The sequence below is a fragment of the Bradysia coprophila genome, unplaced genomic scaffold, assembly GCF_014529535.1.
Source record: "Bradysia coprophila strain Holo2 unplaced genomic scaffold, BU_Bcop_v1 contig_18, whole genome shotgun sequence".
In the NCBI taxonomy this organism is placed as follows: Eukaryota; Metazoa; Arthropoda; class Insecta; order Diptera; family Sciaridae; genus Bradysia; species Bradysia coprophila.
In genome coordinates, this window is record NW_023503444.1 from 24,414 (window position 1) to 50,630 (window position 26,217).

Genomic DNA, 26,217 nt, shown 5'->3' on the forward strand with positions numbered 1-26,217 from the left:
ATGCACGTTTATTTAACCATATGGATGAATGGGCGGAGCCATCTCGTTGAACAAAAGTGAATATAAAAGTGCGGTACGAATGTGACGGTATTGATATAGTTTCATTGAGTGTATCGTTCAGTAAACATGCCACCAAAGACAAGCGGAAAAGCTGCCAAGAAGGCCGGTAAGGCGCAAAAGAACATTTCGAAAGGCGACAAGAAGAAGAAACGCAAGCGTAAGGAATCTTATGCCATCTACATCTACAAAGTGTTGAAGCAAGTGCATCCAGACACTGGTATTTCGAGCAAAGCCATGAGTATCATGAACAGTTTCGTTAATGATATTTTCGAACGCATTGCTGCCGAAGCATCCCGTTTGGCTCACTACAACAAACGATCGACCATCACCAGTCGGGAAATTCAAACCGCTGTTCGTCTGTTGTTGCCTGGTGAATTGGCCAAGCACGCTGTCAGTGAAGGCACAAAAGCCGTCACCAAATACACCAGCTCCATGTAAATTGGTTTTAAAAACGAGCCATCAGAACAGTCGGAGCGTTTGCTGCGACTGAGCCCCGTACAAACCCGTATATCTATTGCGTACGTGACCCTAGTGCGTCTGTCACCCTACTTTGACCGTAAGCCTTTGCGCCGGTTAAAGTAGTTAAAGTAAAATTATTATGTAATGTGTACATCTTAGAAATTGCGCATAGCGCAATTACGAAGCCCCGTACGACGTTCCTTTCAAATAAAACAAAAATTTCAAATAGCCCTAAAATTTTAATTTATTGAGTATAAATACACATAGGGCCTAGTATCGGCCTCAGTCCGAGGATCCAATTTTTTTTTTCAACTACATTCTATTCGGCCTTTGATTACCTTCCAAATGAAACAAAAAATACGAAAAACGGATGAAATTTGCTCGAGTTATATGTAAAATACACATAGGGCCCTAGTAGCGGCCTTAGTCCGAGGACCCAAATTTAATTTTTTTCAACAACATTCTATTCGGCCTTTGATTACCTTCCAAATGAAACAAAAATTACGAAAAACGGATGAAATTTGCTCGAGTTATATGTAAAATACACATAGGGCCCTAGTAGCGGCCTTAGTCCAAGGACCCAAATTTAATTTTTTTTCAACAACATTCTATTCGGTGTTCGATTATCTTTCAAATGAAACAAAAATTACGAAAAACGGATGAAATTTACTCGAGTTGTATGTAAAATACACATAGGGCCCTAGTAGCGGCCTTAGTCCGAGGACCCAAATTTAATTTTTTTTCAACAACATTCTATTCGGCCTTTGATTACCTTCCAAATGAAACAAAAATTACGAAAAACGGATGAAATTTGCTCGAGTTATATGTAAAATACACATAGGGCCCTAGTAGCGGCCTTAGTCCAAGGACCCAAATTTAATTTTTTTTCAACAACATTCTATTCGGTGTTCGATTATCTTTCAAATGAAACAAAAATTACGAAAAACGGATGAAATTTGCTCGAGTTGTATGTAAAATACGCATAGGGCCCTAGTAGCGGCCTTAGTCCGAGGACCCAAATTTAATTTTTTTTCAACAACATTCTATTCGGCCTTTGATTACCTTCCAAATGAAACAAAAATTACGAAAAACGGATGAAATTTGCTCGAGTTATATGTAAAATACACATAGGGCCCTAGTAGCGGCCTTAGTCCAAGGACCCAATTTTTTTTTTTTTCAACAACATTCTATTCGGTGTTCGATTATCTTTCAAATGAAACAAAAATTACGAAAAACGGATGAAATTTACTCGAGTTGTATGTAAAATACGCATAGGGCCCTAGTAGCGGCCTTAGTCCGAGGACCCAAATTTAATTTTTTTTCAACAACATTCTATTCGGCCTTTGATTACCTTCCAAATGAAACAAAAATTACGAAAAACCGATGAAATTTGCTCGAGTTATATGTAAAATACACATAGGGCCCTAGTAGCGGCCTTAGTCCAAGGACCCAATTTTTTTTTTTTTCAACAACATTCTATTCGGTGTTCGATTATTCTTCAAATGAAACAAAAATTACGAAAAACGGATGGAATTTACTTGAGTTCTATGTAAAATACACATAGGGCCCTAGTAGCTTTTCACTTCTAAGGCCCTAACTCACGGTCCACTCACCCGATTTTAAAAAACTTTTTTTTCCTGGATTGGTATTGACAATACCTATCATTTGCCGTGTCATTTACATTTCCATCGTTTATTTTGCCATAAATATCACCAAAAGACCTTAAATCACTTAAGTGGCCCTAACTCACGAAGGGCCGACCCGAATATGCCCATCTTCGAACTTAGCCTCACTATTTTGACTATCTTTCAGGGAAAAAAAAAATTTTTGAAATCGGATTTGATTTACTCAAGATATCGACGTGACGGACAGACGGACAGACGGACAGACGGACAGACGGACAGACGGCCCAAATTTTTATTGCAGATTCGTCATCTATAAACATAGGCAAACACTTTGCCCTTACCGTCTGCTTCGAATTCCATCAATTACACACGGCATCGTAATCCTATAAGCCCCTTCGTACTTCGTACGGGGCTAAAAATGGTTTCACATTGAAATCTCCGACATCAAAACAAACGGCTCTTTTCAGAGCCACCATTTCATTTACGAAAAACATTTGAAATCAATTCGAAAATAATACAAAAAAAAAACCGACTCCGAAACTTTGGGTGTGGCTCTACTCCGTCTAACTGTAATTGGGCTTTGGCCATGATTTTTAATATTGTTCTACATAATTGAGAGTGGTCGCTGAGCTTTAGGCTTGATTAGATTTAGACAGTCTCTTTATGAAATCTGCTAGCAATCATTAAGTAGAAGACAAACAAACAAAATGCAATGTCGCCCATCCACAATTCGTTAATAGAAATAAATTTGAGCTGTGTGTGGTCCGTCCACTTTCAGTCGCTATTTCTGTACAGATGTTGACATATATGGGGCAGTCAAGAAAACCGACTTTTTCCACTTTTAAAGGAAGATCCTAAAGGCGAACGTTGACTGTCTTTTCTGGAACATAAAATTTTTTGTCCATCACCAACCGAGTTAAAATAACGGTCTGTTGTTTGCGTCAATCAGTCAATGGGTTAGTAAACAATGATGTCTGCAGAAGAAATTCGAACGCGTTGTAACTCGCATTCAATGTGTTAGTGGCGTGGATTTCATGCCATACCATTACTGTTTGTGGTCATTTCACTGATTATTCCAGTCAGGAAAAAAAAAACATTTCCCAGACTCACAGGTCTAGATGATGAAAAGGTTAGCTCTAATAAACATCGAACAAAACCTCACGTAAATGTTGGCTCGTGAATGTCTGGTGTGCTTGTGCTTTTGTATGTCGGAATCAATAGTTGTTCCATGGATCGAAAGTGGTAAAAAAGTGAATCTGACGAAGAACGAGGACTAGCTAAAGGTCCAACTGCCACAGAGGGCCCAAATTAAAAGAATCGAAATAAATCGAAATTGGAAAGAGTGTGCGGACAGCGCCATAGAATGTAGAGGTTGCAGTGCCCCTTAAAACCATCAAATTTTTCCACACACAGCCAAATGCATACGGATTTTGTTACTGCTTTCGATGCATGTAACTCCATTGCTGCCTAAAATCATTGTGGGCAATCGCTGGACCCCGATTGATCATTAATTTGACTTCATTAAAAAATTAACTTTCGAAGTTCCGATTGCACGTCTGTCACGACGCACTCGTTTTCCATGCGACATTGAATAACCTTGGACGATTGAATGACCTCACGATTAAGATTAGAGTGTCGACATTACGAATCCATCACAACATCCCGGACGGCTCACGGGTTTCCCCAAAATAATTAACAATTTGGACAATCGTGTACGGTTGGACTACTTTGTGCAAAGTTTTGTATCGTACTATACAGGCATGATGTTGTTTCCGTGAGGGACTAATGTTTTGTCAGTACCACATTTGCACCGCATTTTTCGAATAAAAATACGCAAATCGTGTGTACCGCAAACATTCAACGCTTTCAAACCGAAATCTAAAAACAAAACATTTACAATGGCCGACACTGCTGTGACCGAAGCTGCTCCCCCAGCTACCTCATCTCCAGCTGCAAAGAAAAGCAAGACTGCTTCTGCTGCATCGAAGAAACCACGAGTGAAGCCAACCCATCCGCCAACAGCCGATATGGTTAATGCTGCTATCAAAAGCCTGAAAGAACGTGGTGGTTCATCGTTGCAGGCAATCAAGAAGTACATCACAGCCAATTACAAGATCGATGCCGAGAAACTATCGCCTTTCATCAAGAAATACCTGAAGAGTGCCGTTACCGGTGGCAAATTGATCCAAACCAAAGGCAAGGGTGCTTCTGGTTCATTCAAACTTTCTGCTACTGTTGCAAAATCAAAGTCCGAATCGGCACCGAAGAAAGCTGCTGCCAAGCCCAAGAAAGCTAAGGCAGCGACCGGTGAAAAGAAACCGAAAGCGAAGAAAGCTGCATCTCCAGCTAAGAAGAAGCCTGCAGCCAAAAGTGCTGAAAAGAAGAAGAAAGCCGCAGCACCAGCTAAAGCAGCAAAGAAGGCTGGTTCCGTGAAGGCACCAAAAGCCCCAAAGGAAAAGTCAACGAAACCGAAAGCTGCCGCTAAAAAGCCAAAAACACCAAAACCCAAGAAGGCAGCTCCAGCCAAGAAAGCAGCACCAAAGAAGGCAGCTGCACCAAAAAAGAAGTAAATTCCTTAAAACACGGGAATTTTCGCCAATTATAAATTGCAATGATCCGATTGCATTGAAAAACACAGCCCTTATTAGGGCTACCAAATTGCTGACGAAAACGTGCAATCCATTTCCATTAATAATACACAACGCGTCTACTATAGTAGTGCGACACTACGACTCGTCGCCATAAAATCAGAATTTTTTGTTGATTCGTTGATTCTTCGAGCTACTTTTAACGAAATTGAACATGTTGATGTACACTACAGGCTCCCATGTATCTTATTATTTTATGTAAGCTGGTCATGCTGAACTAATTTAGGACTGATCACTGCCTATCGAACATCATAATCAAGTTCTGTTGATTTACGTAACAAAACTAAAAAAGAACAAAAACCAATTTTTCACATTTTCTGTGGGATATCCTCTGCTTCGAAATACAACCTTCCCACATGCCTCAACAAACGAGCCATCAGAACAGTCGGAGCGTTTGCTGCGACTGAGCCCCGTACAAACCCGTATATCTATTGCGTACGTGACCCTAGTGCGTCTGTCACCCTACTTTGACCGTAAGCCTATGCGCCGGTTAAAGTAGTTAAAGTAAAATTATTATGTAATTTGTACATCTTAGAAATTGCGCATAGCGCAATTACGAAGCCCCGTACGACGTTCCTCTCAAATAAAACAAAAATTTCAAATAGCCCTAAAATTTTAATTTATTGAGTATAAATACACATAGGGCCTAGTATCGGCCTCAGTCCGAGGATCCAATTTTTTTTTTCAACTACATTCTATTCGGCCTTTGATTACCTTCCAAATGAAACAAAAAATACGGAAAACGGATGAAATTTGCTCGAGTTATATGTAAAATACACATAGGGCCCTAGTAGCGGCCTTAGTCCGAGGACCCAAATTTAATTTTTTTTCAACAACATTCTATTCGGCCTTTGATTACCTTCCAAATGAAACAAAAATTACGAAAAACGGATGAAATTTGCTCGAGTTATATGTAAAATACACATAGGGCCCTAGTAGCGGCCTTAGTCCAAGGACCCAAATTTAACTTTTTTTCAACAACATTCTATTCGGCTTTTGATTACCTTCCAAATGAAACAAAAATTACGAAAAACGGATGAAATTTGCTCGAGTTATATGTAAAATACACATAGGGCCCTAGTAGCAGCCTTAGTCCAAGGACCCAAATTTAATTTTTTTTTCAACAACATTCTATTCGGTGTTCGATTATCTTTCAAATGAAACAAAAATTACGAAAAACGGATGAAATTTACTCGAGTTGTATGTAAAATACGCATAGGGCCCTAGTAGCGGCCTTAGTCCGAGGACCCAAATTTAATTTTTTTTTCAACAACATTCTATTCGGCTTTCGATTACCTTCCAAATGACACAAAAGTTACGAAAAACGAATGAAATTTACTCGAGTTCTATGTAAAATACACATAGGGCCCTAGTAGCTTTTCACTTCTAAGGCCCTAACTCACGGTCCACTCACCCAATTTTAAAAAACTTTTTTTCCTGGATTGGTATTGACAATACCTATCATTTGCCGTGTCATTTACATTTCCATCGTTTATTTTGCCATAAATATCACCAAAAGACCTTAAATCACTTAGGTGGCCCTAACTCACGAAGGGCCGACTTGAATATGCCCATCTTCGAACTTAGCCTCACTATTTTGACTATCTTTCAGGGAAAAAAAAAATTTTGAAATCGGATTTGATTTACTCAAGATATCGACGTGACGGACAGACGGACAGACGGACAGACGGACAGACGGACAGACGGACAGACGGACAGACGGACAGACGGACAGACGGACAGACGGCCCAAATTTTTATTGCGGATTCGTCATCTATGAACATAGGCAAACACTTTGCCCTCACCGTCTGCTTCGAATTCCATCAATTACACACGGCATCGTAATCCTATAAGCCCCTTCGTACTTCGTACGGGGCTAAAAATGTACTGTTGCTGCCTACGGTATTGTTCGATTGAAATTTGTATTTTTTGACAGTTGAAAAATCTGCCCAATATTCTCATCTCCTATACTCGAAAGGTTTGTAATTTGTATTATTGTTTATACGGAAAATGAACGTATCGTTTTTCGTTATGAATTTGTTGGTCCTGAAAAGGACCGATTTTGATTGTGGGATGTCGTCACTTATGTAACATCTTAAGCACGTTCACCACGAATACGTCTGGCCAATTGGATATCCTTTGGCATGATGGTAACTCGCTTGGCGTGGATTGCGCACAAATTGGTGTCTTCGAACAGACCGACCAAATAGGCTTCGCTGGCCTCCTGTAGAGCCATAACAGCCGAACTTTGGAAACGTAAATCGGTCTTGAAATCTTGAGCGATCTCACGAACGAGCCGTTGGAAAGGCAATTTACGAATCAACAATTCGGTGCTCTTTTGGTAGCGACGGATTTCTCGCAATGCAACGGTACCAGGGCGATAACGATGTGGCTTCTTAACTCCACCAGTAGCTGGTGCACTTTTACGTGCAGCCTTGGTGGCCAATTGTTTACGTGGTGCTTTGCCACCGGTCGATTTACGTGCAGTTTGCTTTGTACGAGCCATTTTTCTCTCTTTTGCTGTTGTTTGCTTGTCAACGATCAGAAACAGAATGAGGAGAGCGCAACACATTCCCCTCTATTTATATCATTTTGACAGCTCGTTGTATGGCACGGAATGTTTGCATTTTCCCAACTTTGTCGACTGGAATCGGAAAATTTTCTTTTTGATTTTCCTTAATTTCGTCGACAGCAAATAGAAAATCGAGAAAAATCGAAATTTGTGCGGAAATTGAAGATTTTAGCCGGAAAACGGAAAATGCAAGTGGAGGGGAGAAGTGTATATAAATGAGTGCGTACCGCTTGCAAAACATTCAGTATCGACTTGGTCGTTGTGTTGCACAGTTCGAATAAAAAAATAAAATTGAAAAATGACTGGACGCGGTAAAGGTGGTAAAGGTTTGGGAAAAGGAGGCGCCAAGCGTCATCGCAAAGTTTTGCGTGATAACATCCAAGGTATTACGAAGCCAGCCATTCGTCGATTGGCCCGTCGTGGTGGTGTCAAACGTATTTCCGGTTTGATCTATGAAGAAACCCGTGGTGTTCTGAAAGTTTTCTTGGAAAATGTTATCCGAGATGCAGTCACCTACACGGAACATGCTAAACGTAAGACCGTAACAGCCATGGATGTCGTTTATGCCTTGAAACGACAGGGACGTACATTGTACGGTTTCGGAGGTTAAATCATTGTGCGTTAACAAGAGCAACGCGCTTATTAAAATGGCCCTTTTCAGGGCCGCCAAAATCATAAATAAAAACGATTCGATACTCACTTTCGAACATAATAATACAAAACCCTATATGATGAGAGGAATAATGTTAATGACATGAAATGATGAAATTGAATTTCGAATGAAACTTCTGAATGTGTGACGCATGTGTACGTCTTGAGATTAGTTCTGTTTTCGATTATAATTAATGGAGCGTTAACAACAGTAGCAAAATTGGGCTAGGGAAATTATTGTGTAAGGGAAAAGGCTAAAAAAAAAACAACACAAAGGGACCCATCCATTTTTCTTCATTCACAAGTTGTGTACGTTACAAAGAGTATAGCGTCTGACTTAAGGCGACGATAACAAATTTGATATTTTCTGATTAAAGCCATGCGAGTTGCGCATCATAAAACGCTTTGTTCTTTAAAATTGCAGCTGAAAATGAACGCAGCACCAACAGAAAAGCTTCTATTTTTCTCGTATTATTCTATCGAATGATTCAATTGTTTTTCGTTAAATTTTTGGTCGCCCTTAAAAGGGCGTTTTTTCGGGTATACTCGAGATGTTTCCAGTATACAGGGCACTTAAGCCTTCTTTTCGGTCTTTTTCGGCAACAAAACTGCCTGAATGTTGGGCAGAACACCACCTTGGGCAATGGTTACACCCGACAACAACTTGTTCAATTCTTCGTCGTTGCGGATGGCCAACTGTAAGTGACGTGGAATGATTCTGGTCTTCTTGTTGTCACGGGCTGCGTTACCAGCCAATTCCAATACTTCAGCAGCCAAATATTCCATCACAGCTGCCAAATAAACTGGAGCACCAGCACCGACACGTTCGGCATAGTTGCCTTTACGCAACAATCGGTGAATACGACCGACTGGAAACTGTAATCCGGCACGGTTCGAACGAGACTTTGCCTTTCCCTTAACTTTTCCACCTTTACCACGGCCAGACATTTTTCAAATTGGTTTTTTAATTTACTTGTTTACAGCACGAAACTGAATGACTGAATGATACCGAACGTACGCGTCTACTGTCTTTATATGCACGTTCGTTCAACCATATGGATGAATGGGCGGAGCCATCTCGTTGAACAAAAGTGAATATAAAAGTGCGGTACGAATGTGACGGTATTGATATAGTTTCATTGAGTGTATCGTTCAGTAAACATGCCACCAAAGACAAGCGGAAAAGCTGCCAAGAAGGCCGGTAAGGCGCAAAAGAACATTTCGAAAGGCGACAAGAAGAAGAAACGCAAGCGTAAGGAATCTTATGCCATCTACATCTACAAAGTGTTGAAGCAAGTGCATCCAGACACTGGTATTTCGAGCAAAGCCATGAGTATCATGAACAGTTTCGTTAATGATATTTTCGAACGCATTGCTGCCGAAGCATCCCGTTTGGCTCACTACAACAAACGATCGACCATCACCAGTCGGGAAATTCAAACCGCTGTTCGTCTGTTGTTGCCTGGTGAATTGGCCAAGCACGCTGTCAGTGAAGGCACAAAAGCCGTCACCAAATACACCAGCTCCAAGTAAATTGGTTTTAAAAAAAATGGTTTCACATTGAAATCTCCGACATCAAAACAAACGGCTCTTCAGAGCCACCATTTCATTTACGAAAAACATTTGAAATCAATTCGAAAATAATACAAAAAAAAACCGACTCCGAAACTTTGGGTGTGGCTCTACTCCGTCTAACTGTAATTGGGCTTTGGCCATGATTTTTAATATTGTTCTACATAATTGAGAGTGGTCGCTGAGCTTTAGGCTTGATTAGATTTAGACAGTCTCTTTATGAAATCTGCTAGCAATCATTAAGTAGAAGACAAACAAACAAAATGCAATGTCGCCCATCCACAATTCGTTAATAGAAATAAATTTGAGCTGTGTGTGGTCCGTCCACTTTCAGTCGCTATTTCTGTACAGATGTTGACATATATGGGGCAGTCAAGAAAACCGACTTTTTCCACTTTTAAAGGAAGATCCTAAAGGCGAACGTTGACTGTCTTTTCTGGAACATAAAATTTTTTGTCCATCACCAACCGAGTTAAAATAACGGTCTGTTGTTTGCGTCAATCAGTCAATGGGTTAGTAAACAATGATGTCTGCAGAAGAAATTTTAATTTTTAATTTTAATTTTAATTTTAATTTATTTAAGCCAACGGCTGACACCTACTGGCTGTAATTTACAACATAAGAATTTACAAATAGAATAAGGTAAATTCATTAAGCAAAACCGGAGGTGAAATTCGGCCCAGTCGACCCGTCGGAGCCTCGTTTCGCCTTTTGCTTCGTCACTTGATTGAAACTGATCGATCGCGTTCTATTTCGGAAATTCGCGGTCCAGCAGCGCACAACAGTCCACGTTCCATACACTGAATGATTGGGTAACCGGTCCATGAAAACAACTCGCATGATTCTCCATTCGTGTGATCGGTCCACGCAGTCAATATGGAATAAGAAAAGAGCAATTCTTAGAAAGTACAGTCAAGAAGACGTATGACAAGAACTATGAATAACGACCGAAAAAGAAAATGATCAGGTGGCAGAAAGAATAAATCCATGCCTTCTTAACGTCTGACTCGTCAGATGCATAGATTTAACCGACGATCGAAAAGCGAACCGAGTAGTGGACGGGGTGAAAAGGTGTGCGAACACATTGAAGACTCTTGACAAGTAATTGATTGGCTCATATAGCCCGTAATTTACGCGGTGACTTTCAATGACCAGGTACCCAGTGTTGCGTAAAGGCCTGACTGGCTGATTAACACTCAACTTTGAGCGCAAACTGGGCGAGTCTACGCGGTCGCTGAGGACATCAAAGACAAACATTGCTGACAAATTGAGTCGTCTTCGTGCCAGTGATTCGATCTGGATCGACTCACACCTGCTCTCATACGAAGGAAGTTTGAAATTCTCATCCCTCTTAACGGTCCTCCTCAACGCGTATATAAGGAAGTTCTTCTGCACGGACTCGATTTTGTCACTATAGTTCTGGTAGTACGGAGACCAAACGACCGAGGCGTACTCAAGATGAGACCTGACATGAGCGAAGTAAACACTCTTAAGGGCTGCCACACTATGAAAATTTTTACAGATTCGCTTCACAAATCCAAGCATCGAGTACGCTTTAGCTACAATGATATCCATGTGCCTGTTAAACGACAACTCCTCAGTGAGTGTTACTCCTAGATCGCGAACCTCCACAGCCCGTTTCAAGACAGAGCCGGCCACCCCATAAGCAAATCGCAACGGTTTCCGTTTTCGAAAAAAGGACATAGTGACGCATTTACTAACGTTGAGTTCCAGCGCATTCGCTTCAAACCATCGATTCAGAGCAAGCAAGTCTCTCTGAAGAGCGATGCAGTCTCTCAGCGTTTTTACCTCTCGGTATAATTTGAGGTCATCAGCGAACAACGAGCACTTTGAGAACCTGACTGCTTCCATGACATCGTTTATAAAGATCAAAAACAAGAGCGGACCTAAGTGGCTCCCTTGAGGAATACCAGAAGTCACTAAAAACGACTGTGACTTCCACCCCATCAACTTGACATATTGTTTACGATCAGACAGATACGATCGCAACCACCCCAACAGTGAAGAGTGCACTCCAAGTTCTCTAAGCTTACAACGGAGAGAATCGTGTTGAACCCTGTCGAACGCTTTGCGCACATCCGTGTAAACAACATCCATCTGGTTACCTCTTTCCACCACCCGAATTGCTTCGTGTACGAAATCAATCAAATTCGTCGATGTCGATCGACCCTTCATAAAGCCGTGCTGCGTTACCGAGATGATGGGTCTAAGCTTCTCTGTCAGAAGATTGCACACAACGGATTCAAACAGCTTGCCAAACGTAGGAAGAATTGCCACACCTCTATAACATTCTACATCTGACCGTGAGCCACTTTTGAAAATCGGAACTACGTACGATTCTTTCCAACGAGTTGGAAACGTCGATGACAAAGATAGATTAAAGATGAAATGCAGTGGCGTGGTTAGTGCAGTCGAACAATTCTTCAACAAAAGCGGTGAAATATTGTCGGGTCCGTCTCCCTTCGATACGTCCACACTTTTTAGAGCTGTCACGATCTGTTCTTTGCTCAGTGATAACGTTCCAATGTCGATACATTTCCTCAGTCCGAACTCTCTAGTCTCGTCTCGAGAGCCTTCAACAAAAACGTCTTTGAAAAACTCGGCAAATAAGTCGCATTTACCTTGCATTGTCATAGCCCGATCCTCGCCGCGATGCATTAAGCTCGGGTAGCCAACTGTCTTCCTCATGACATTTACGTACGACCAAAATTTGGATGGGTCCGAAGTCAGACTTTCCTCCGTCTTCTTAATGTACGAGTCATAAGCGCGTGACTGTACAGCAGTGAACTGGTTCCTTAATGCGCAATAATTTAAGTAACACCCTGTGCATCCAGGGTGTTTCATTGAATTAACACAGTCCCTGTACTTCTTATGCGCCTTAGACTTCCTGTTCTTTAGCGTCAGCAGGGCCTTGCTGTACCATGGCGGATGGCTGTTCGAACCTTTCTTCTTGAATGGTACAAAGCGGTTGAAACCATCGGTCAGTAACTCATAAAAACGGTCAAAGACACTGTCAACGTTCAAAATTCCAGACAATTCGTCCTCCCAGTCTACTGAAGACAAGTAATCGTTGAGTTTATCAAAGTCCGCTTTCCTAAAATTGAATTCATGTTCGTCATAATTGAACTCAACAACATCATCAGAATCAAGAGAGAATTCAATCTCTAACGGCTCGTGGTAACCATCAACTCTTGACATTGGCGAGTATGAATTTCTAACTACAACATCGCCAGGGTCACTACAGAAGACCAAATCCAACACGTTGCCTTGGAAGTTAAGATTAGCGTTTATCTGATTCAACCCGGCACCAAGCAGACTGTAAAGCAACTCGGCGTTAGCGCTCGTATCAATATTATGCGGCAACAAGGAACTCGGCTCGAAATCCGAGTGAGACAAAAATTCATAAGCGAACTCAGCGCCGTCAGTGGACGACATCCAACGAACCTCGGGCATGTTGAAGTCCCCCAAAATAAACAGTCTATCACCAACGCTTAAATCAACATGACTAATCACTCTCTCCAGCGCAGCTGCGTATCGGTAGTAAACAGCGATTGGAGAATTCGAGGGAATGTACAGATTACAGACATAAACGCACTTGTCTTTCAAACGTAATTTAACGACCACTAATTCAACATCATCGGCCTGTGGAACAATGACTCTCTCGCTAGGAATGCCATTCCTCACAGCGATCAATACACCGCCAAATCGCTGGTGAACGCTGTTGGCCTTAGATCTATCACATCTGTAAATGCAAAATTTATTACCGTCAAACAACTCACCATCGTATATTGCTGGATGAAGACCAGTTTCTGTCAGTGCAATTATGTCGAACTCGCAACCATAGGAGGAAAGTTTGAAGTCTTCAGTTTTGGTACGGAGGCCCCTAACGTTTTGATAGTACATGACGGCTCGATTATTTATGCGGACATTCGACTGTGATTGTGGTGAGGGCAAGCTGGTCAATTGTGCTTCATATGTTGCCGGATGAAGACCAGTTTCTGTCCATGTAATTATGTCGAGATCGTAACCATATGGGAAAAGTATGAAGTCTCCAGTTTTGGTACGCAGGTATTTAACGTTTTGGCAATCCATATCGGCTCGGTTATTCATGGACAATATGGTCGATTGTGCTGATATGGGTGACGGATGTGATCCTTGTGGTTTTGAAGATTGTGGCAGTAGCAAGGCCGATGTATGATGAATTTTGTCCAAAAATAATGAATCTGCAGGTGTTATGTGATGCTCGGTGAGATCATTCGTGGTGTGATCTCTTCGATTGTCCATAGTTGGTAATGTAGTCGCCGATGAGGAATACATTTCGTCATAAAATAACAAATCAGCAGATGCTGTGCAATGCTCGGTAAGATCGCTCGTATTGCAATCTCTTCGATTGTCCAAATTCGTTATCGCAGCATCGTTGTCTAAACGGTTCGTTGCATGTGTTACGTTGTCATCATTACGGTTGCAGATTTCGGTCAATGAAGTGTCGTTGAATCTTCGGTTCCAGTTGCTTCTACCAGTTGCCTCTTCGTTGCTTCCAATGTAGGTGACATTATTGTTCGAACGCGTTGTAACTCGCATTCAATGTGTTAGTGGCGTGGATTTCATGCCATACCATTACTGTTTGTGGTCATTTCACTGATTATTCCAGTCAGGAAAAAAAAAACATTTCCCAGACTCACAGGTCTAGATGATGAAAAGGTTAGCTCTAATAAACATCGAACAAAACCTCACGTAAATGTTGGCTCGTGAATGTCTGGTGTGCTTGTGCTTTTGTATGTCGGAATCAATAGTTGTTCCATGGATCGAAAGTGGTAAAAAAGTGAATCTGACGAAGAACGAGGACTAGCTAAAGGTCCAACTGCCACAGAGGGCCCAAATTAAAAGAATCGAAATAAATCGAAATTGGAAAGAGTGTGCGGACAGCGCCATAGAATGTAGAGGTTGCAGTGCCCCTTAAAACCATCAAATTTTTCCACACACAGCCAAATGCATACGGATTTTGTTACTGCTTTCGATGCATGTAACTCCATTGCTGCCTAAAATCATTGTGGGCAATCGCTGGACCCCGATTGATCATTAATTTGACTTCATTAAAAAATTAACTTTCGAAGTTCCGATTGCACGTCTGTCACGACGCACTCGTTTTCCATGCGACATTGAATAACCTTGGACGATTGAATGACCTCACGATTAAGATTAGAGTGTCGACATTACGAATCCATCACAACATCCCGGACGGCTCTCGGGTTTCCCCAAAATAATTAACAATTTGGACAATCGTGTACGGTTGGACTACTTTGTGCAAAGTTTTGTATCGTGCTATACAGGCATGATGTTGTTTCCGTGAGGGACTAATGTTTTGTCAGTACCACATTTGCACCGCATTTTTCGAATAAAAATACGCAAATCGTGTGTACCGCAAACATTCAACGCTTTCAAATCGAAATCTAAAAACAAAACATTTACAATGGCCGACACTGCTGTGACCGAAGCTGCTCCCCCAGCTACCTCATCTCCAGCTGCAAAGAAAAGCAAGACTGCTTCTGCTGCATCGAAGAAACCACGAGTGAAGCCAACCCATCCGCCAACAGCCGATATGGTTAATGCTGCTATCAAAAGCCTGAAAGAACGTGGTGGCTCATCGTTGCAGGCAATCAAGAAGTACATCACAGCCAATTACAAGATCGATGCCGAGAAACTATCGCCTTTCATCAAGAAATACCTGAAGAGTGCCGTTACCGGTGGCAAATTGATCCAAACCAAAGGCAAGGGTGCTTCTGGTTCATTCAAACTTTCTGCTACTGTTGCAAAATCAAAGTCCGAATCGGCACCGAAGAAAGCTGCTGCCAAGCCCAAGAAAGCTAAGGCAGCGACCGGTGAAAAGAAACCGAAAGCGAAGAAAGCTGCATCTCCAGCTAAGAAGAAGCCTGCAGCCAAAAGTGCTGAAAAGAAGAAGAAAGCCGCAGCACCAGCTAAAGCAGCAAAGAAGGCTGGTTCCGTGAAGGCACCAAAAGCCCCAAAGGAAAAGTCAACGAAACCGAAAGCTGCCGCTAAAAAGCCAAAAACACCAAAACCCAAGAAGGCAGCTCCAGCCAAGAAAGCAGCACCAAAGAAGGCAGCTGCACCAAAAAAGAAGTAAATTCCTTAAAACACGGGAATTTTCGCCAATTATAAATTGCAATGATCCGATTGCATTGAAAAACACAGCCCTTATTAGGGCTACCAAATTGCTGACGAAAACGTGCAATCCATTTCCATTAATAATACACAACGCGTCTACTATAGTAGTGCGACACTACGACTCGTCGCCATAAAATCAGAATTTTTTGTTGATTCGTTGATTCTTCGAGCTACTTTTAACGAAATTGAACATGTTGATGTACACTACAGGCTCCCATGTATCTTATTATTTTATGTAAGCTGGTCATGCTGAACCAATTTAGGACTGATCACTGCCTATCGAACATCATAATCAAGTTCTGTTGATTTACGTAACAAAACTAAAAAAGAACTAAAACCAATTTTTCACATTTTCTGTGGGATATCCTCTGCTTCGAAATACAACCTTCCCACATGCCTCAACAAAAAATGTACTGTTGCTGCCTACGGTATTGTTCGATTGAAATTTGTATTTTTTGACAGTTGAAAAATCTGCCCAATATTCTCATCTCCTATACTCGAAAGGTTTGTAATTTGTATTATTGTTTATACGGAAAATGAACGTATCGTTTTTCGTTATGAATTTGTTGGTCCTGAAAAGGACCGATTTTGATTGTGGGATGTCGTCACTTATGTAACATCTTAAGCACGTTCACCACGAATACGTCTGGCCAATTGGATATCCTTTGGCATGATGGTAACTCGCTTGGCGTGGATTGCGCACAAATTGGTGTCTTCGAACAGACCGACCAAATAGGCTTCGCTGGCCTCCTGTAGAGCCATAACAGCCGAACTTTGGAAACGTAAATCGGTCTTGAAATCTTGAGCGATCTCACGAACGAGCCGTTGGAAAGGCAATTTACGAATCAACAATTCGGTGCTCTTTTGGTAGCGACGGATTTCTCGCAATGCAACGGTACCAGGGCGATAACGATGTGGCTTCTTAACTCCACCAGTTGCTGGTGCACTTTTACGTGCAGCCTTGGTGGCCAATTGTTTACGTGGTGCTTTGCCACCGGTCGATTTGCGTGCAGTTTGCTTTGTACGAGCCATTTTTCTCTCTTTTGCTGTTGTTTGCTTGTCAACGATCAGAAACAGAATGAGGAGAGCGCAACACATTCCCCTCTATTTATATCATTTTGACAGCTCGTTGTATGGCACGGAATGTTTGCATTTTCCCAACTTTGTCGACTGGAATCGGAAAATTTTCTTTTTGATTTTCCTTAATTTCGTCGACAGCAAATAGAAAATCGAGAAAAATCGAAATTTGTGCGGAAATTGAAGATTTTAGCCGGAAAACGGAAAATGCAAGTGGAGGGGAGAAGTGTATATAAATGAGTGCGTACCGCTTGCAAAACATTCAGTATCGACTTGGTCGTTGTGTTGCACAGTTCGAATAAAAAAATAAAATTGAAAAATGACTGGACGCGGTAAAGGTGGTAAAGGTTTGGGAAAAGGAGGCGCCAAGCGTCATCGCAAAGTTTTGCGTGATAACATCCAAGGTATTACGAAGCCAGCCATTCGTCGATTGGCCCGTCGTGGTGGTGTCAAACGTATTTCCGGTTTGATCTATGAAGAAACCCGTGGTGTTCTGAAAGTTTTCTTGGAAAATGTTATCCGAGATGCAGTCACCTACACGGAACATGCTAAACGTAAGACCGTAACAGCCATGGATGTCGTTTATGCCTTGAAACGACAGGGACGTACATTGTACGGTTTCGGAGGTTAAATCATTCTGCGTTAACAAGAGCATCGCGCTTATTAAAATGGCCCTTTTCAGGGCCGCCAAAATCATAAATAAAAACGATTCGATACTCACTTTCGAACATAATAATACAAAACCCTATATGCTGAGAGGAATAATGTTAATGACATGAAATGATGAAATTGAATTTCGAATGAAACTTCTGAATGTGTGACGCATGTGTACGTCTTGAGATTAGTTCTGTTTTCGATTATAATTAATGGAGCGTTAACAACAGTAGCAAAATTGGGCTAGGGAAATTATTGTGTAAGGGAAAAGGCTAAAAAAAAACAACACAAAGGGACCCATTCATTTTTCTTCATTCACAAGTTGTGTACGTTACAAAGAGTATAGCGTCTGACTTAAGGCGACGATAACAAATTTGATATTTTCTGATTAAAGCCATGCGAGTTGCGCATCATAAAACGCTTTGTTCTTTAAAATTGCAGCTGAAAATGAACGCAGCACCAACAGAAAAGCTTCTATTTTTCTCGTATTATTCTATCGAATGATTCAATTGTTTTTCGTTAAATTTTTGGTCGCCCTTAAAAGGGCGTTTTTTCGGGTATACTCGAGATGTTTCCAGTATACAGGACAATTAAGCCTTCTTTTCGGTCTTTTTGGGCAACAAAACTGCCTGAATGTTGGGCAGAACACCACCTTGGGCAATGGTTACGCCCGACAACAACTTGTTCAATTCTTCGTCGTTGCGGATGGCCAACTGTAAGTGACGTGGAATGATTCTGGTCTTCTTGTTGTCACGGGCTGCGTTACCAGCCAATTCCAATACTTCAGCAGCCAAATATTCCATCACAGCTGCCAAATAAACTGGAGCACCAGCACCGACACGTTCGGCATAGTTGCCTTTACGTAACAATCGGTGAATACGACCGACTGGAAACTGTAATCCGGCACGGTTCGAACGAGACTTTGCCTTTCCCTTAACTTTTCCACCTTTACCACGGCCAGACATTTTTCAAATTGGTTTTTTAATTTACTTGTTTACAGCACGAAACTGAACGACTGAATGATACCGAACGTACACGTCTACTGTCTTTATATGCATGTTCGTTCAATCATATGGATGAATGGGCGGAGCCATCTCGTTGAACAAAAGTGAATATAAAAGTGCGGTACGAATGTGACGGTATTGACAGTTTCATTGAGTATATCGTTGAATAAATATGCCACCAAAGACAAGCGGAAAAGCTGCAAAGAAGGCCGGCAAGGCACAAAAGAACATTTCGAAAGGCGACAAGAAGAAGAAACGCAAGCGTAAGGAATCTTATGCCATCTACATCTACAAAGTGTTGAAGCAAGTGCATCCAGACACTGGTATTTCGAGCAAAGCCATGAGTATCATGAACAGTTTCGTTAATGATATTTTCGAACGCATTGCTGCCGAAGCATCCCGTTTGGCTCACTACAACAAACGATCGACCATCACCAGTCGGGAAATTCAAACCGCTGTTCGTCTGTTGTTGCCTGGTGAATTGGCCAAGCACGCTGTCAGTGAAGGCACAAAAGCCGTCACCAAATACACCAGCTCCAAGTAAATTGGTTTTAAAAAAAATGGTTTCACATTGAAATCTCCGACATCAAAACAAACGGCTCTTTTCAGAGCCACCATTTCATTTACGAAAAACATTTGAAATCAATTCGAAAATAATACAAAAAAAAACCGACTCCGAAACTTTGGGTGTGGCTCTACTAACTGTAATTGGGCTTTGGCCATGATTTTTAATATTGTTCTACATAATTGAGAGTGGTCGCTGAGTTTTAGGCTTGATTAGATTTAGACAGTCTCTTTATGAAATCTGCTAGCAATCATTAAGTAGAAGACAAACAAACAAAATGCAATGTCGCCCATCCACAATTCGTTAATAGAAATAAATTTGAGCTGTGTGTGGTCCGTCCACTTTCAGTCGCTATTTCTGTACAGATGTTGACATATATGGGGCAGTCAAGAAAACCGACTTTTTCCACTTTTAAAGGAAGATCCTAAAGGCGAACGTTGACTATCTTTTCTGGAACATAAAATTTTTTGTCCATCACCAACCGAGTTAAAATAACGGTCTGTTGTTTGCGTCAATCAGTCAATGGGTTAGTAAACAATGATGTCTGCAGAAGAAATTCGAACGCGTTGTAACTCGCATTCAATGTGTTAGTGGCGTGGATTTCATGCCATACTGAAGAAATATTAAAAATCACTTCTTTATTTTCAAACACTTTATTAGAAATTAATTCAATTACACACAAAAACACAATGTCACTTTTGGTATGGTTAATTCTAATAGTCGCGGGTCGGGTGAGACAACTTAAGACAAATTAAACTGAATGAAACTGAATGAATCCTTAGCTAGCGTTAAACCTTTACTTATAGTGAATTTAACATTGAAGGTATAGCAAGTCGTAAAAAACCCATTAAATTTTATTGTTTTCCCATATGCGCTTATTCATAAAAAACCAAGATTTTCATCTTCGGAATTTCTTAATTGTTTTTCTCTCTAAGAGGTCTTTCTCTTGTACTAGTTCAATCATACATTTTCCATATAGTCAATGTATTTTGAATTTCTCATAAATCAAAAGACTTTCTTGAGTAGAAATACTCCCGCAAGCATTTGGCGGTTATTTAACGAATATTGAAAATATAATGCAATCGACAATGGTATACAAAATTCTTGTTGCATCATCTTTAATCGCCTAACTTGCTACTATAATGATAATCTATTTAAAGGCGTTATCTCAAAATTAAGTAGTATGAGATCTTCAAGAATTATTTGAATTAATTAATGATTGAGAAATAATTCCTTTACATCATTCCCCTCAAGAAGTGTGATATAAGGGATCACACGACAAAAGAAAAAAAAAAATATTATGAATATTCACGCATTCACTTCGACTAGCTATTCCTCTTTTCACAAAAAGTGTGATATTCATATAACACTTAAATTGTCTCGACCTTTAACCAAATTCTACTTAAAAAAACAAAACAAAAATAGTTTTAAAACTAGGTTAACCTCCCGGACGCCTATCCTAAAATTAAAACAAGTTCGGAGAATGACAATAAGTCCAGTTAACTGCTTAACTAAGAAAATCTATAATGAAAATAAGTATCAAATTTTTTAACTTTGTCTTTATGAATCAAATTTTCTTCTCATTTGTCATCGACTATCGTTATGGTTGGTTCTTTAATTGACTTAACTTTATATTTGTGTCTTTCATTTACTTCAATCAATACCAAATCATTAGGCAATAATGATTGTGGTTTACAATTTTCATCATAAATTACTTTCCGTTTCTCTTTAGATCTTTTCAAAAATTTCTGAGCGAATTGATTTGCAATTTGTAATCTGTATTTGGTTTCTTTGTGATATGATTCTATGTTGTAAACTGGGTCAACTGTAACTGAATTCAAAAATTCATAATTTTGAGGTAAAATTCCAAAAATTAATTGAAATGGGCAATAATTGTTAATAGCGGTGGATGGAGTTGTGTTATAACAATACGTAAAATATGATAACCAATGATCCCAATCAGTTTTACTGTCACTGATGTACGATCGAATATACTCATTAAAAGTTATGTGTGACCTTTCTACTGTACCTAACGTTCTATGATCGATATGCAGCTGACGTGTTATGAGGAATTTTCAAAAATGTACACGATTCCTCAATTCAAATATTTTGTACCTCGATCAGTCAATATTTGCTTTGGTCCACAGATAAGAATAAAATTCTCAAATATAGCTTTAGCTATAGTATTTGCTTTATGATCTATTGTGAGAATAGTAACTTGATACTTAGTTAAGTCACATATAATTGTAACAGCATATTTTTATAATTGTAACAACCACGATTGGACGTTGGAAAAGGTCCAATAGTATCAATTGAAACTAAATCGAAAGCTTTTTTTTATTTTTGGTGTTGGAGTAAAAGTCAATTCTTCTTTTGTTTTAGGAAAAGTTTTGACATTTCGCCACTTTACAATCTTTAAAAGAATTTTACTTTGAATTAGGGGACAAAAAAAAATTGTCAAAAAAATACTGGAATAATCTATTCGTTGCTTAATTTTCGAAAGGTGCATTTGTTTTTTTTTTCATTGTTGTCTTCATTCTGGTTTTTTTTTTATTTGTTTTATCGTAATAAATCTTCTTTTCAAATTTAAATGAGCTTACTTTTAATAAACTTTTTTTTTAATGGATGGTTTTGCTCTAAAATAGCTACTGCTTCTTAGTTTATCATAACATATGTATTTTTAATCACTGAGTGTAATAATCAAAAGAAATTCAAATTCAAAAAGTGAAATAAATGACACTAATTAAGGTTAATTACTCCTTGCATGTGTCAAATTCAAATATCTCTTCTTCTTGATATACTCAATTGATGAACTACACTCAATGAATTGACATAATTAAACATGAACTCAACAATTTTTCTACTTTATATCAGCCTAACTTGGGAATAGACTCAACCTGTCTATTAATTTATTTATTGTCTGGCCTCTTACTCGAACCACGATAGACATTGACCTTAGTCAATGTATCTTTAACAATTAATATTATACCAGAAAAGTAGTAATGACTAAATGTTTATGCCGTTAAAATTTGATTCGAATTCTTCATATAATAAATGTTCACCTCCTCAATAATAATAAAATGTTTGACCTAACAGTCATAACTTGGGACAATTATGAAATTATTACAAACATTGGTTGAATGCCCTATACATAAATCAAACAACACACGTGAAAATGATTAATTAATCGTGTGGGTTACAATTAAAATTTGACCAGTGTTTGTGCACACACTGCAAGATTTAAACCTAACAGGATCTTAGGTACATGTTAACAAATTAAAATTGATCACGATTAACTGGATCCATTAATTTTGAGGTGAATCTAAGGGCTACGGCAAAGGCTATACATTGATAATCATGGTCTTGGCATGCATATCTGAAGTTCACAGTTCTTAAAGGCAACTGAGCCTAATGAGTTCATTTATCAAAACGTTCATTATTTATTTGTCAGAGTACTAAAATTACATAAATATTTTGAAGAATGACAACCATTGCACTTTTCTATACTATTGTTATCAAGCTGTCGATAATGTCGTACACAATTTGATCAAGTGGTCAAAATTTATTATTTAGTTAAAATTAATTGTGAAATAAGTTGCATGGCAAAAATCATTGATTTAATTGCGTTAATTTAAAAGATTCATTGGATTGATTGCATTTGATATAACGATGTATCTTTTTACTTTTACTCAACTTTTCCTCTCCACTTTGTACTGAGCTTTTTATTTCTTCATGATTATGGGAACTGTAAGGACGTTGATTTGCATTATCATTGATTGAACTGTCTCGAATTTGTCTACTATAAAAGTTCTTGTTCGTTTAAAATTACAAATTGCACAATTGAGTTTCGATTTATTGTTATTAAATCTTATATCAAATTTTATAACCTAATAAATCTTATTATCTATTTATCTTCCTTCCTAGTTTCTCGTTCTGTTTCCTCTGGGCGATTCATTGTTGTTCTTATTCGATTGATCATCTGTGCTGAAATAAACTATAGCTTTATACTGCCTCTGTTGGGCACCTTCTGACTCTGATTCCTTTAATCGATTTATAACCCTTATTTCGTATCAATACAGCGCCTTTGACTGTCTTTGAAACTTCTTTCACTTCTTTTCTTACTTTCATTCTTCTACTGAAGTAAACTCTATCTGGTCTTCCTCCTTTATTCTAACATTCTATCCTTTAGTAATATATCTCATCTCTTTTTTCCTTGTTGCTTATTCAGTTATTACAAATTATATCATCTTTGCTTCTTTGGCTATTTGCTAATTTATTAGTTATCATGTCCCCGTGATGACGATTAGTTCTAACTTTCCATTTTAATATGCTTATTTTTAATACATGCTATTGTATTTTGTTTATTACCTGCTGTCCTTTATTTTTATTACCTTATTACTTTCATCCTATAGATATAAACATTTTCATCAGTTTTTTTGTCTTATGAATATGTATTATATACCCTATATGCTGTATATAGCTCAAATTATAGCTTATCAAATAGCTATATATTAGATGTCCATATATGGAATGTCCTGAAACACTGTCCTGCACATCACAGAACTCAATCAATTTTATTATCTTATTTTCTTCATTTGTTAAACAGAATTACTTCGTTCTTCATAGTATCTTATTTTTTTATCTACAAGAATTATTTTTCTTATTTTTAGGCTCATATAATCCCAATCCTATGGCGTCTGTCATCTCTCATTTTTTTTGTTCTAGTGACGATCTTCGGCCAATATTTGTTAGCTACTGTTTATTCTGTATTGCATTCATTTCTGTTTGAATATCCTCTTTTCATAAATCAAACAAATAGTTATTTCATTGAACATTTCTCTTTTGTTCTTGCTTGGTTCAAAACTTTTTATCTCGCTTCTGAGTGATATTGGATCAAAACTTGACTTCACTTTTTCACACGTCATTGTGTTCTACTGGTGCCGTATTGCTCATTTGTTTATACACGTAGTGCTCACTTACCAGATGATCCTTTTATTGTTCTCCGCTTCTCGTTGAGTAACATTTAATTTCAATAATATTAGGTTTTTATTTCTGCCACTGATTTTCCGGCCTCGGTCACATACCTATCTAAATAAATCAATACAGACGAATATTATTGTTTGTCAATATTTTGTGGCTCCCTCGACTTCCTAGCAAGTCAAAAACTGCTTTCTTGTGCCGCCTCCCTGTCCTGTTTCCACCAAGGTCGTTCTATATCTTTTTCTGTTCTCACGAGGTTTTTTTCGTTCCTCGCGCAAAAATCGATTTCTCCTTATTAAATCTTTTTTTTTTTTCTTTTTCCTTTTCTCTTGAGTTATTTCTCTTGGTATTTGTATAATACTTCTTTTATTTTTTGATCTGGTATTTTTTCATGTTTACATATTGTGTTATTTACGTTTCTTCTCCTCTTTATCTTTTGTATTACTGTTCCGGAGATTAAAATCTGTCTTTGTTATATATATATCTCGTATAAGCATTTTCTTTATTTGTGCTCCATCTATGCTCTTGTGTGTGCTTTCTTTTATAGCGCATTGTTCGCATTCCTTTAATAATTCAATATTCATGTTCTTCTTCTGGTGATATTTTTCTTTAGTTCTTTTGTTCTCTTTCTTTACTATTTTATCTCCAATACCTTCGCCTGTGAATTAATATCAAGAATTTTTTCAATTTTTTAATCTCTGTCCTTTCTCTTTTTCTTGAATGCTTCTGTTCTTTACTCAATTCATATTTCGTTTGTTCAGTACAGTTCGCTTATGGGCGGTTTGGTTACACGGACAGACGGACATTTTTTTTTCACTGCATTTGGCATCTCTAGCACATACCTACTACATCTTTTTATGTTTGTTCTCCCTTTCCTTTATCAGAGTCTGCGTTTCAGTCCTTCAATCTTTCGACTGTTTTATCTTTCGTTTTTTCGCTCCCGTTTTGTTACTTTAATACTTGTCTTTGATGTGTGGTTAATCTTTAACCTTATCTTAAGGACTCCAGTATCTGTTCGTCCTTACTTTGTGGTTCCGTTCTCTAAAAATGAATTTTGTTCTGTGTGCTCCTTGTCTGTGGTTCAAGATTGCTTATGCATCGAATGATAACACCTCCAATAACTCTTTTATTGTAAATTATGTGTTTCAATATTAAAGCTGTAAGATCTGAAATGTTGATGCGAGCAGAGAGACTTTAACTTGTTGTTTTCGTTGAGCTCGGGAATGTAAGAATTTTACTTTTACCCTGACCGTTTTACGGCCTCGGTTTTTTAAATTCTTTTGGGGCTTACCGGTCTAGAGTAGCGGCGACGGAACAACGAACTAGGTCACGTGGCGCTAATCGCCGATGTACGGGTTTGTCACGAGGGCTCTAGTCGCAGCCAAACGCTTTCCGACTGTTTCGGCGGCTCGTTCTTATTTCCTGATATTTTCGAATGGAGAAAAGTCCGTCTGAAGGCCCGTATCAAATTTTTGACCAAAAGCAGCCGCCGGTATGGTGACCATCAGTCTGTAAGTTACTTAGCCGTCGCCGAATGAGTTATTTTTCGTTCTTTCTTTCTTGTCTTTTCGCTTCTGCTTTTTCTTTTTTGGTCCTGGTCGACTCAGACCCGGCCACAGTTCTGTATCATTATCGCACTGCATGTACAAATGACAGGTTGACACTTCATAACGATTGGTCTGCCTTAGATTCTCAATGTTTAACATTTCAATTCGAGTTTTTAGTCTTTTTTTTTGAAATTAGTCAGCATCTTGTTTCACTGACCGATATCACGGAACTATCTAAGAAACACTAGGTCAATGAAACACAAAAAGGGTGACATTGTGTTTATGACTTGGTTTTAGAATAATTCAACGTTAATAAAGTTTTATAATGGAAAGGCTTCTGACTCAGAATAATCAAATACTGAATTTTTTCAACCTCTTTTGATTCGTCTAAGCGTGTCACGAGTTACTGACAATTTGTCATTGTCAAATATATATTTTCAAAGCACTTAGATAAAATAGTTTCAATCATTTACGAAATATTAGAACATAACATCTATTGAAAATTAATTGTAAAAAGATAAAAATCTTGTGACTTAAGACTGGAAATCTATTAATTCAAATAGATTGAAAATTAGTGAGTTTTATTTCCTATAGAAATA

At 38.9% G+C, this 26,217-nt stretch overlaps 9 protein-coding genes across 9 annotated transcripts; 7 read left to right on the forward strand and 2 right to left on the reverse strand.

The window, feature by feature from the left end:
* The first annotated feature begins 104 nt into the window (after nt 1–104).
* Nucleotides 105–19,119, forward strand: LOC119075110 (histone H2B-like). The gene is made up of 2 exons (XM_037181499.1): nt 105–505; nt 19,084–19,119. Exon 1 carries the CDS (start codon nt 127–129, stop codon nt 496–498), a length of 372 nt encoding a protein of 123 aa, XP_037037394.1. The 5' UTR covers nt 105–126; the 3' UTR covers nt 499–505; nt 19,084–19,119.
* Nucleotides 3,954–4,798, forward strand: LOC119075106 (histone H1-like). The gene has a single exon (XM_037181494.1). It carries the CDS (start codon nt 4,043–4,045, stop codon nt 4,712–4,714), a length of 672 nt encoding a protein of 223 aa, XP_037037389.1. The 5' UTR covers nt 3,954–4,042; the 3' UTR covers nt 4,715–4,798.
* Nucleotides 7,592–7,980, forward strand: LOC119075112 (histone H4). Its single transcript, XM_037181501.1, has one exon. The coding sequence runs from the start codon at nt 7,663–7,665 to the stop codon at nt 7,972–7,974; it is 312 nt and encodes a 103-aa protein (XP_037037396.1). The 5' UTR covers nt 7,592–7,662; the 3' UTR covers nt 7,975–7,980.
* Nucleotides 8,525–9,013, reverse strand: LOC119075109 (histone H2A). The gene has a single exon (XM_037181498.1). It carries the CDS (start codon nt 8,961–8,963, stop codon nt 8,589–8,591), a length of 375 nt encoding a protein of 124 aa, XP_037037393.1. The 5' UTR covers nt 8,964–9,013; the 3' UTR covers nt 8,525–8,588.
* On the forward strand, nt 9,155–9,552 carry LOC119075113 (histone H2B-like). Its single transcript, XM_037181502.1, has one exon. The coding sequence runs from the start codon at nt 9,177–9,179 to the stop codon at nt 9,546–9,548; it is 372 nt and encodes a 123-aa protein (XP_037037397.1). The 5' UTR covers nt 9,155–9,176; the 3' UTR covers nt 9,549–9,552.
* Nucleotides 14,989–15,834, forward strand: LOC119075107 (histone H1-like). The gene has a single exon (XM_037181496.1). The coding sequence runs from the start codon at nt 15,079–15,081 to the stop codon at nt 15,748–15,750; it is 672 nt and encodes a 223-aa protein (XP_037037391.1). The 5' UTR covers nt 14,989–15,078; the 3' UTR covers nt 15,751–15,834.
* Nucleotides 17,117–17,556, forward strand: LOC119075111 (histone H4). Its single transcript, XM_037181500.1, has one exon. It carries the CDS (start codon nt 17,188–17,190, stop codon nt 17,497–17,499), a length of 312 nt encoding a protein of 103 aa, XP_037037395.1. The 5' UTR covers nt 17,117–17,187; the 3' UTR covers nt 17,500–17,556.
* LOC119075108 (histone H2A) lies at nt 18,059–18,546 on the reverse strand. The gene has a single exon (XM_037181497.1). The coding sequence runs from the start codon at nt 18,485–18,487 to the stop codon at nt 18,113–18,115; it is 375 nt and encodes a 124-aa protein (XP_037037392.1). The 5' UTR covers nt 18,488–18,546; the 3' UTR covers nt 18,059–18,112.
* Nucleotides 18,699–19,070, forward strand: LOC119075101 (histone H2B-like). Its single transcript, XM_037181489.1, has one exon. It carries the CDS (start codon nt 18,699–18,701, stop codon nt 19,068–19,070), a length of 372 nt encoding a protein of 123 aa, XP_037037384.1.
* Nucleotides 19,120–26,217: the final 7,098 nt, after the last annotated feature.

Bases quoted from the DNA above. Each gene is read 5' to 3' on its own strand.
- LOC119075110 (XM_037181499.1), top strand. From the start codon at position 127: ATGCCACCAAAGACAAGCGGAAAAGCTGCCAAGAAGGCCGGTAAGGCG.
- LOC119075106 (XM_037181494.1), top strand. From the start codon at position 4,043: ATGGCCGACACTGCTGTGACCGAAGCTGCTCCCCCAGCTACCTCATCT.
- LOC119075112 (XM_037181501.1), top strand. From the start codon at position 7,663: ATGACTGGACGCGGTAAAGGTGGTAAAGGTTTGGGAAAAGGAGGCGCC.
- LOC119075109 (XM_037181498.1), bottom strand. From the start codon at position 8,963: ATGTCTGGCCGTGGTAAAGGTGGAAAAGTTAAGGGAAAGGCAAAGTCT.
- LOC119075113 (XM_037181502.1), top strand. From the start codon at position 9,177: ATGCCACCAAAGACAAGCGGAAAAGCTGCCAAGAAGGCCGGTAAGGCG.
- LOC119075107 (XM_037181496.1), top strand. From the start codon at position 15,079: ATGGCCGACACTGCTGTGACCGAAGCTGCTCCCCCAGCTACCTCATCT.
- LOC119075111 (XM_037181500.1), top strand. From the start codon at position 17,188: ATGACTGGACGCGGTAAAGGTGGTAAAGGTTTGGGAAAAGGAGGCGCC.
- LOC119075108 (XM_037181497.1), bottom strand. From the start codon at position 18,487: ATGTCTGGCCGTGGTAAAGGTGGAAAAGTTAAGGGAAAGGCAAAGTCT.
- LOC119075101 (XM_037181489.1), top strand. From the start codon at position 18,699: ATGCCACCAAAGACAAGCGGAAAAGCTGCAAAGAAGGCCGGCAAGGCA.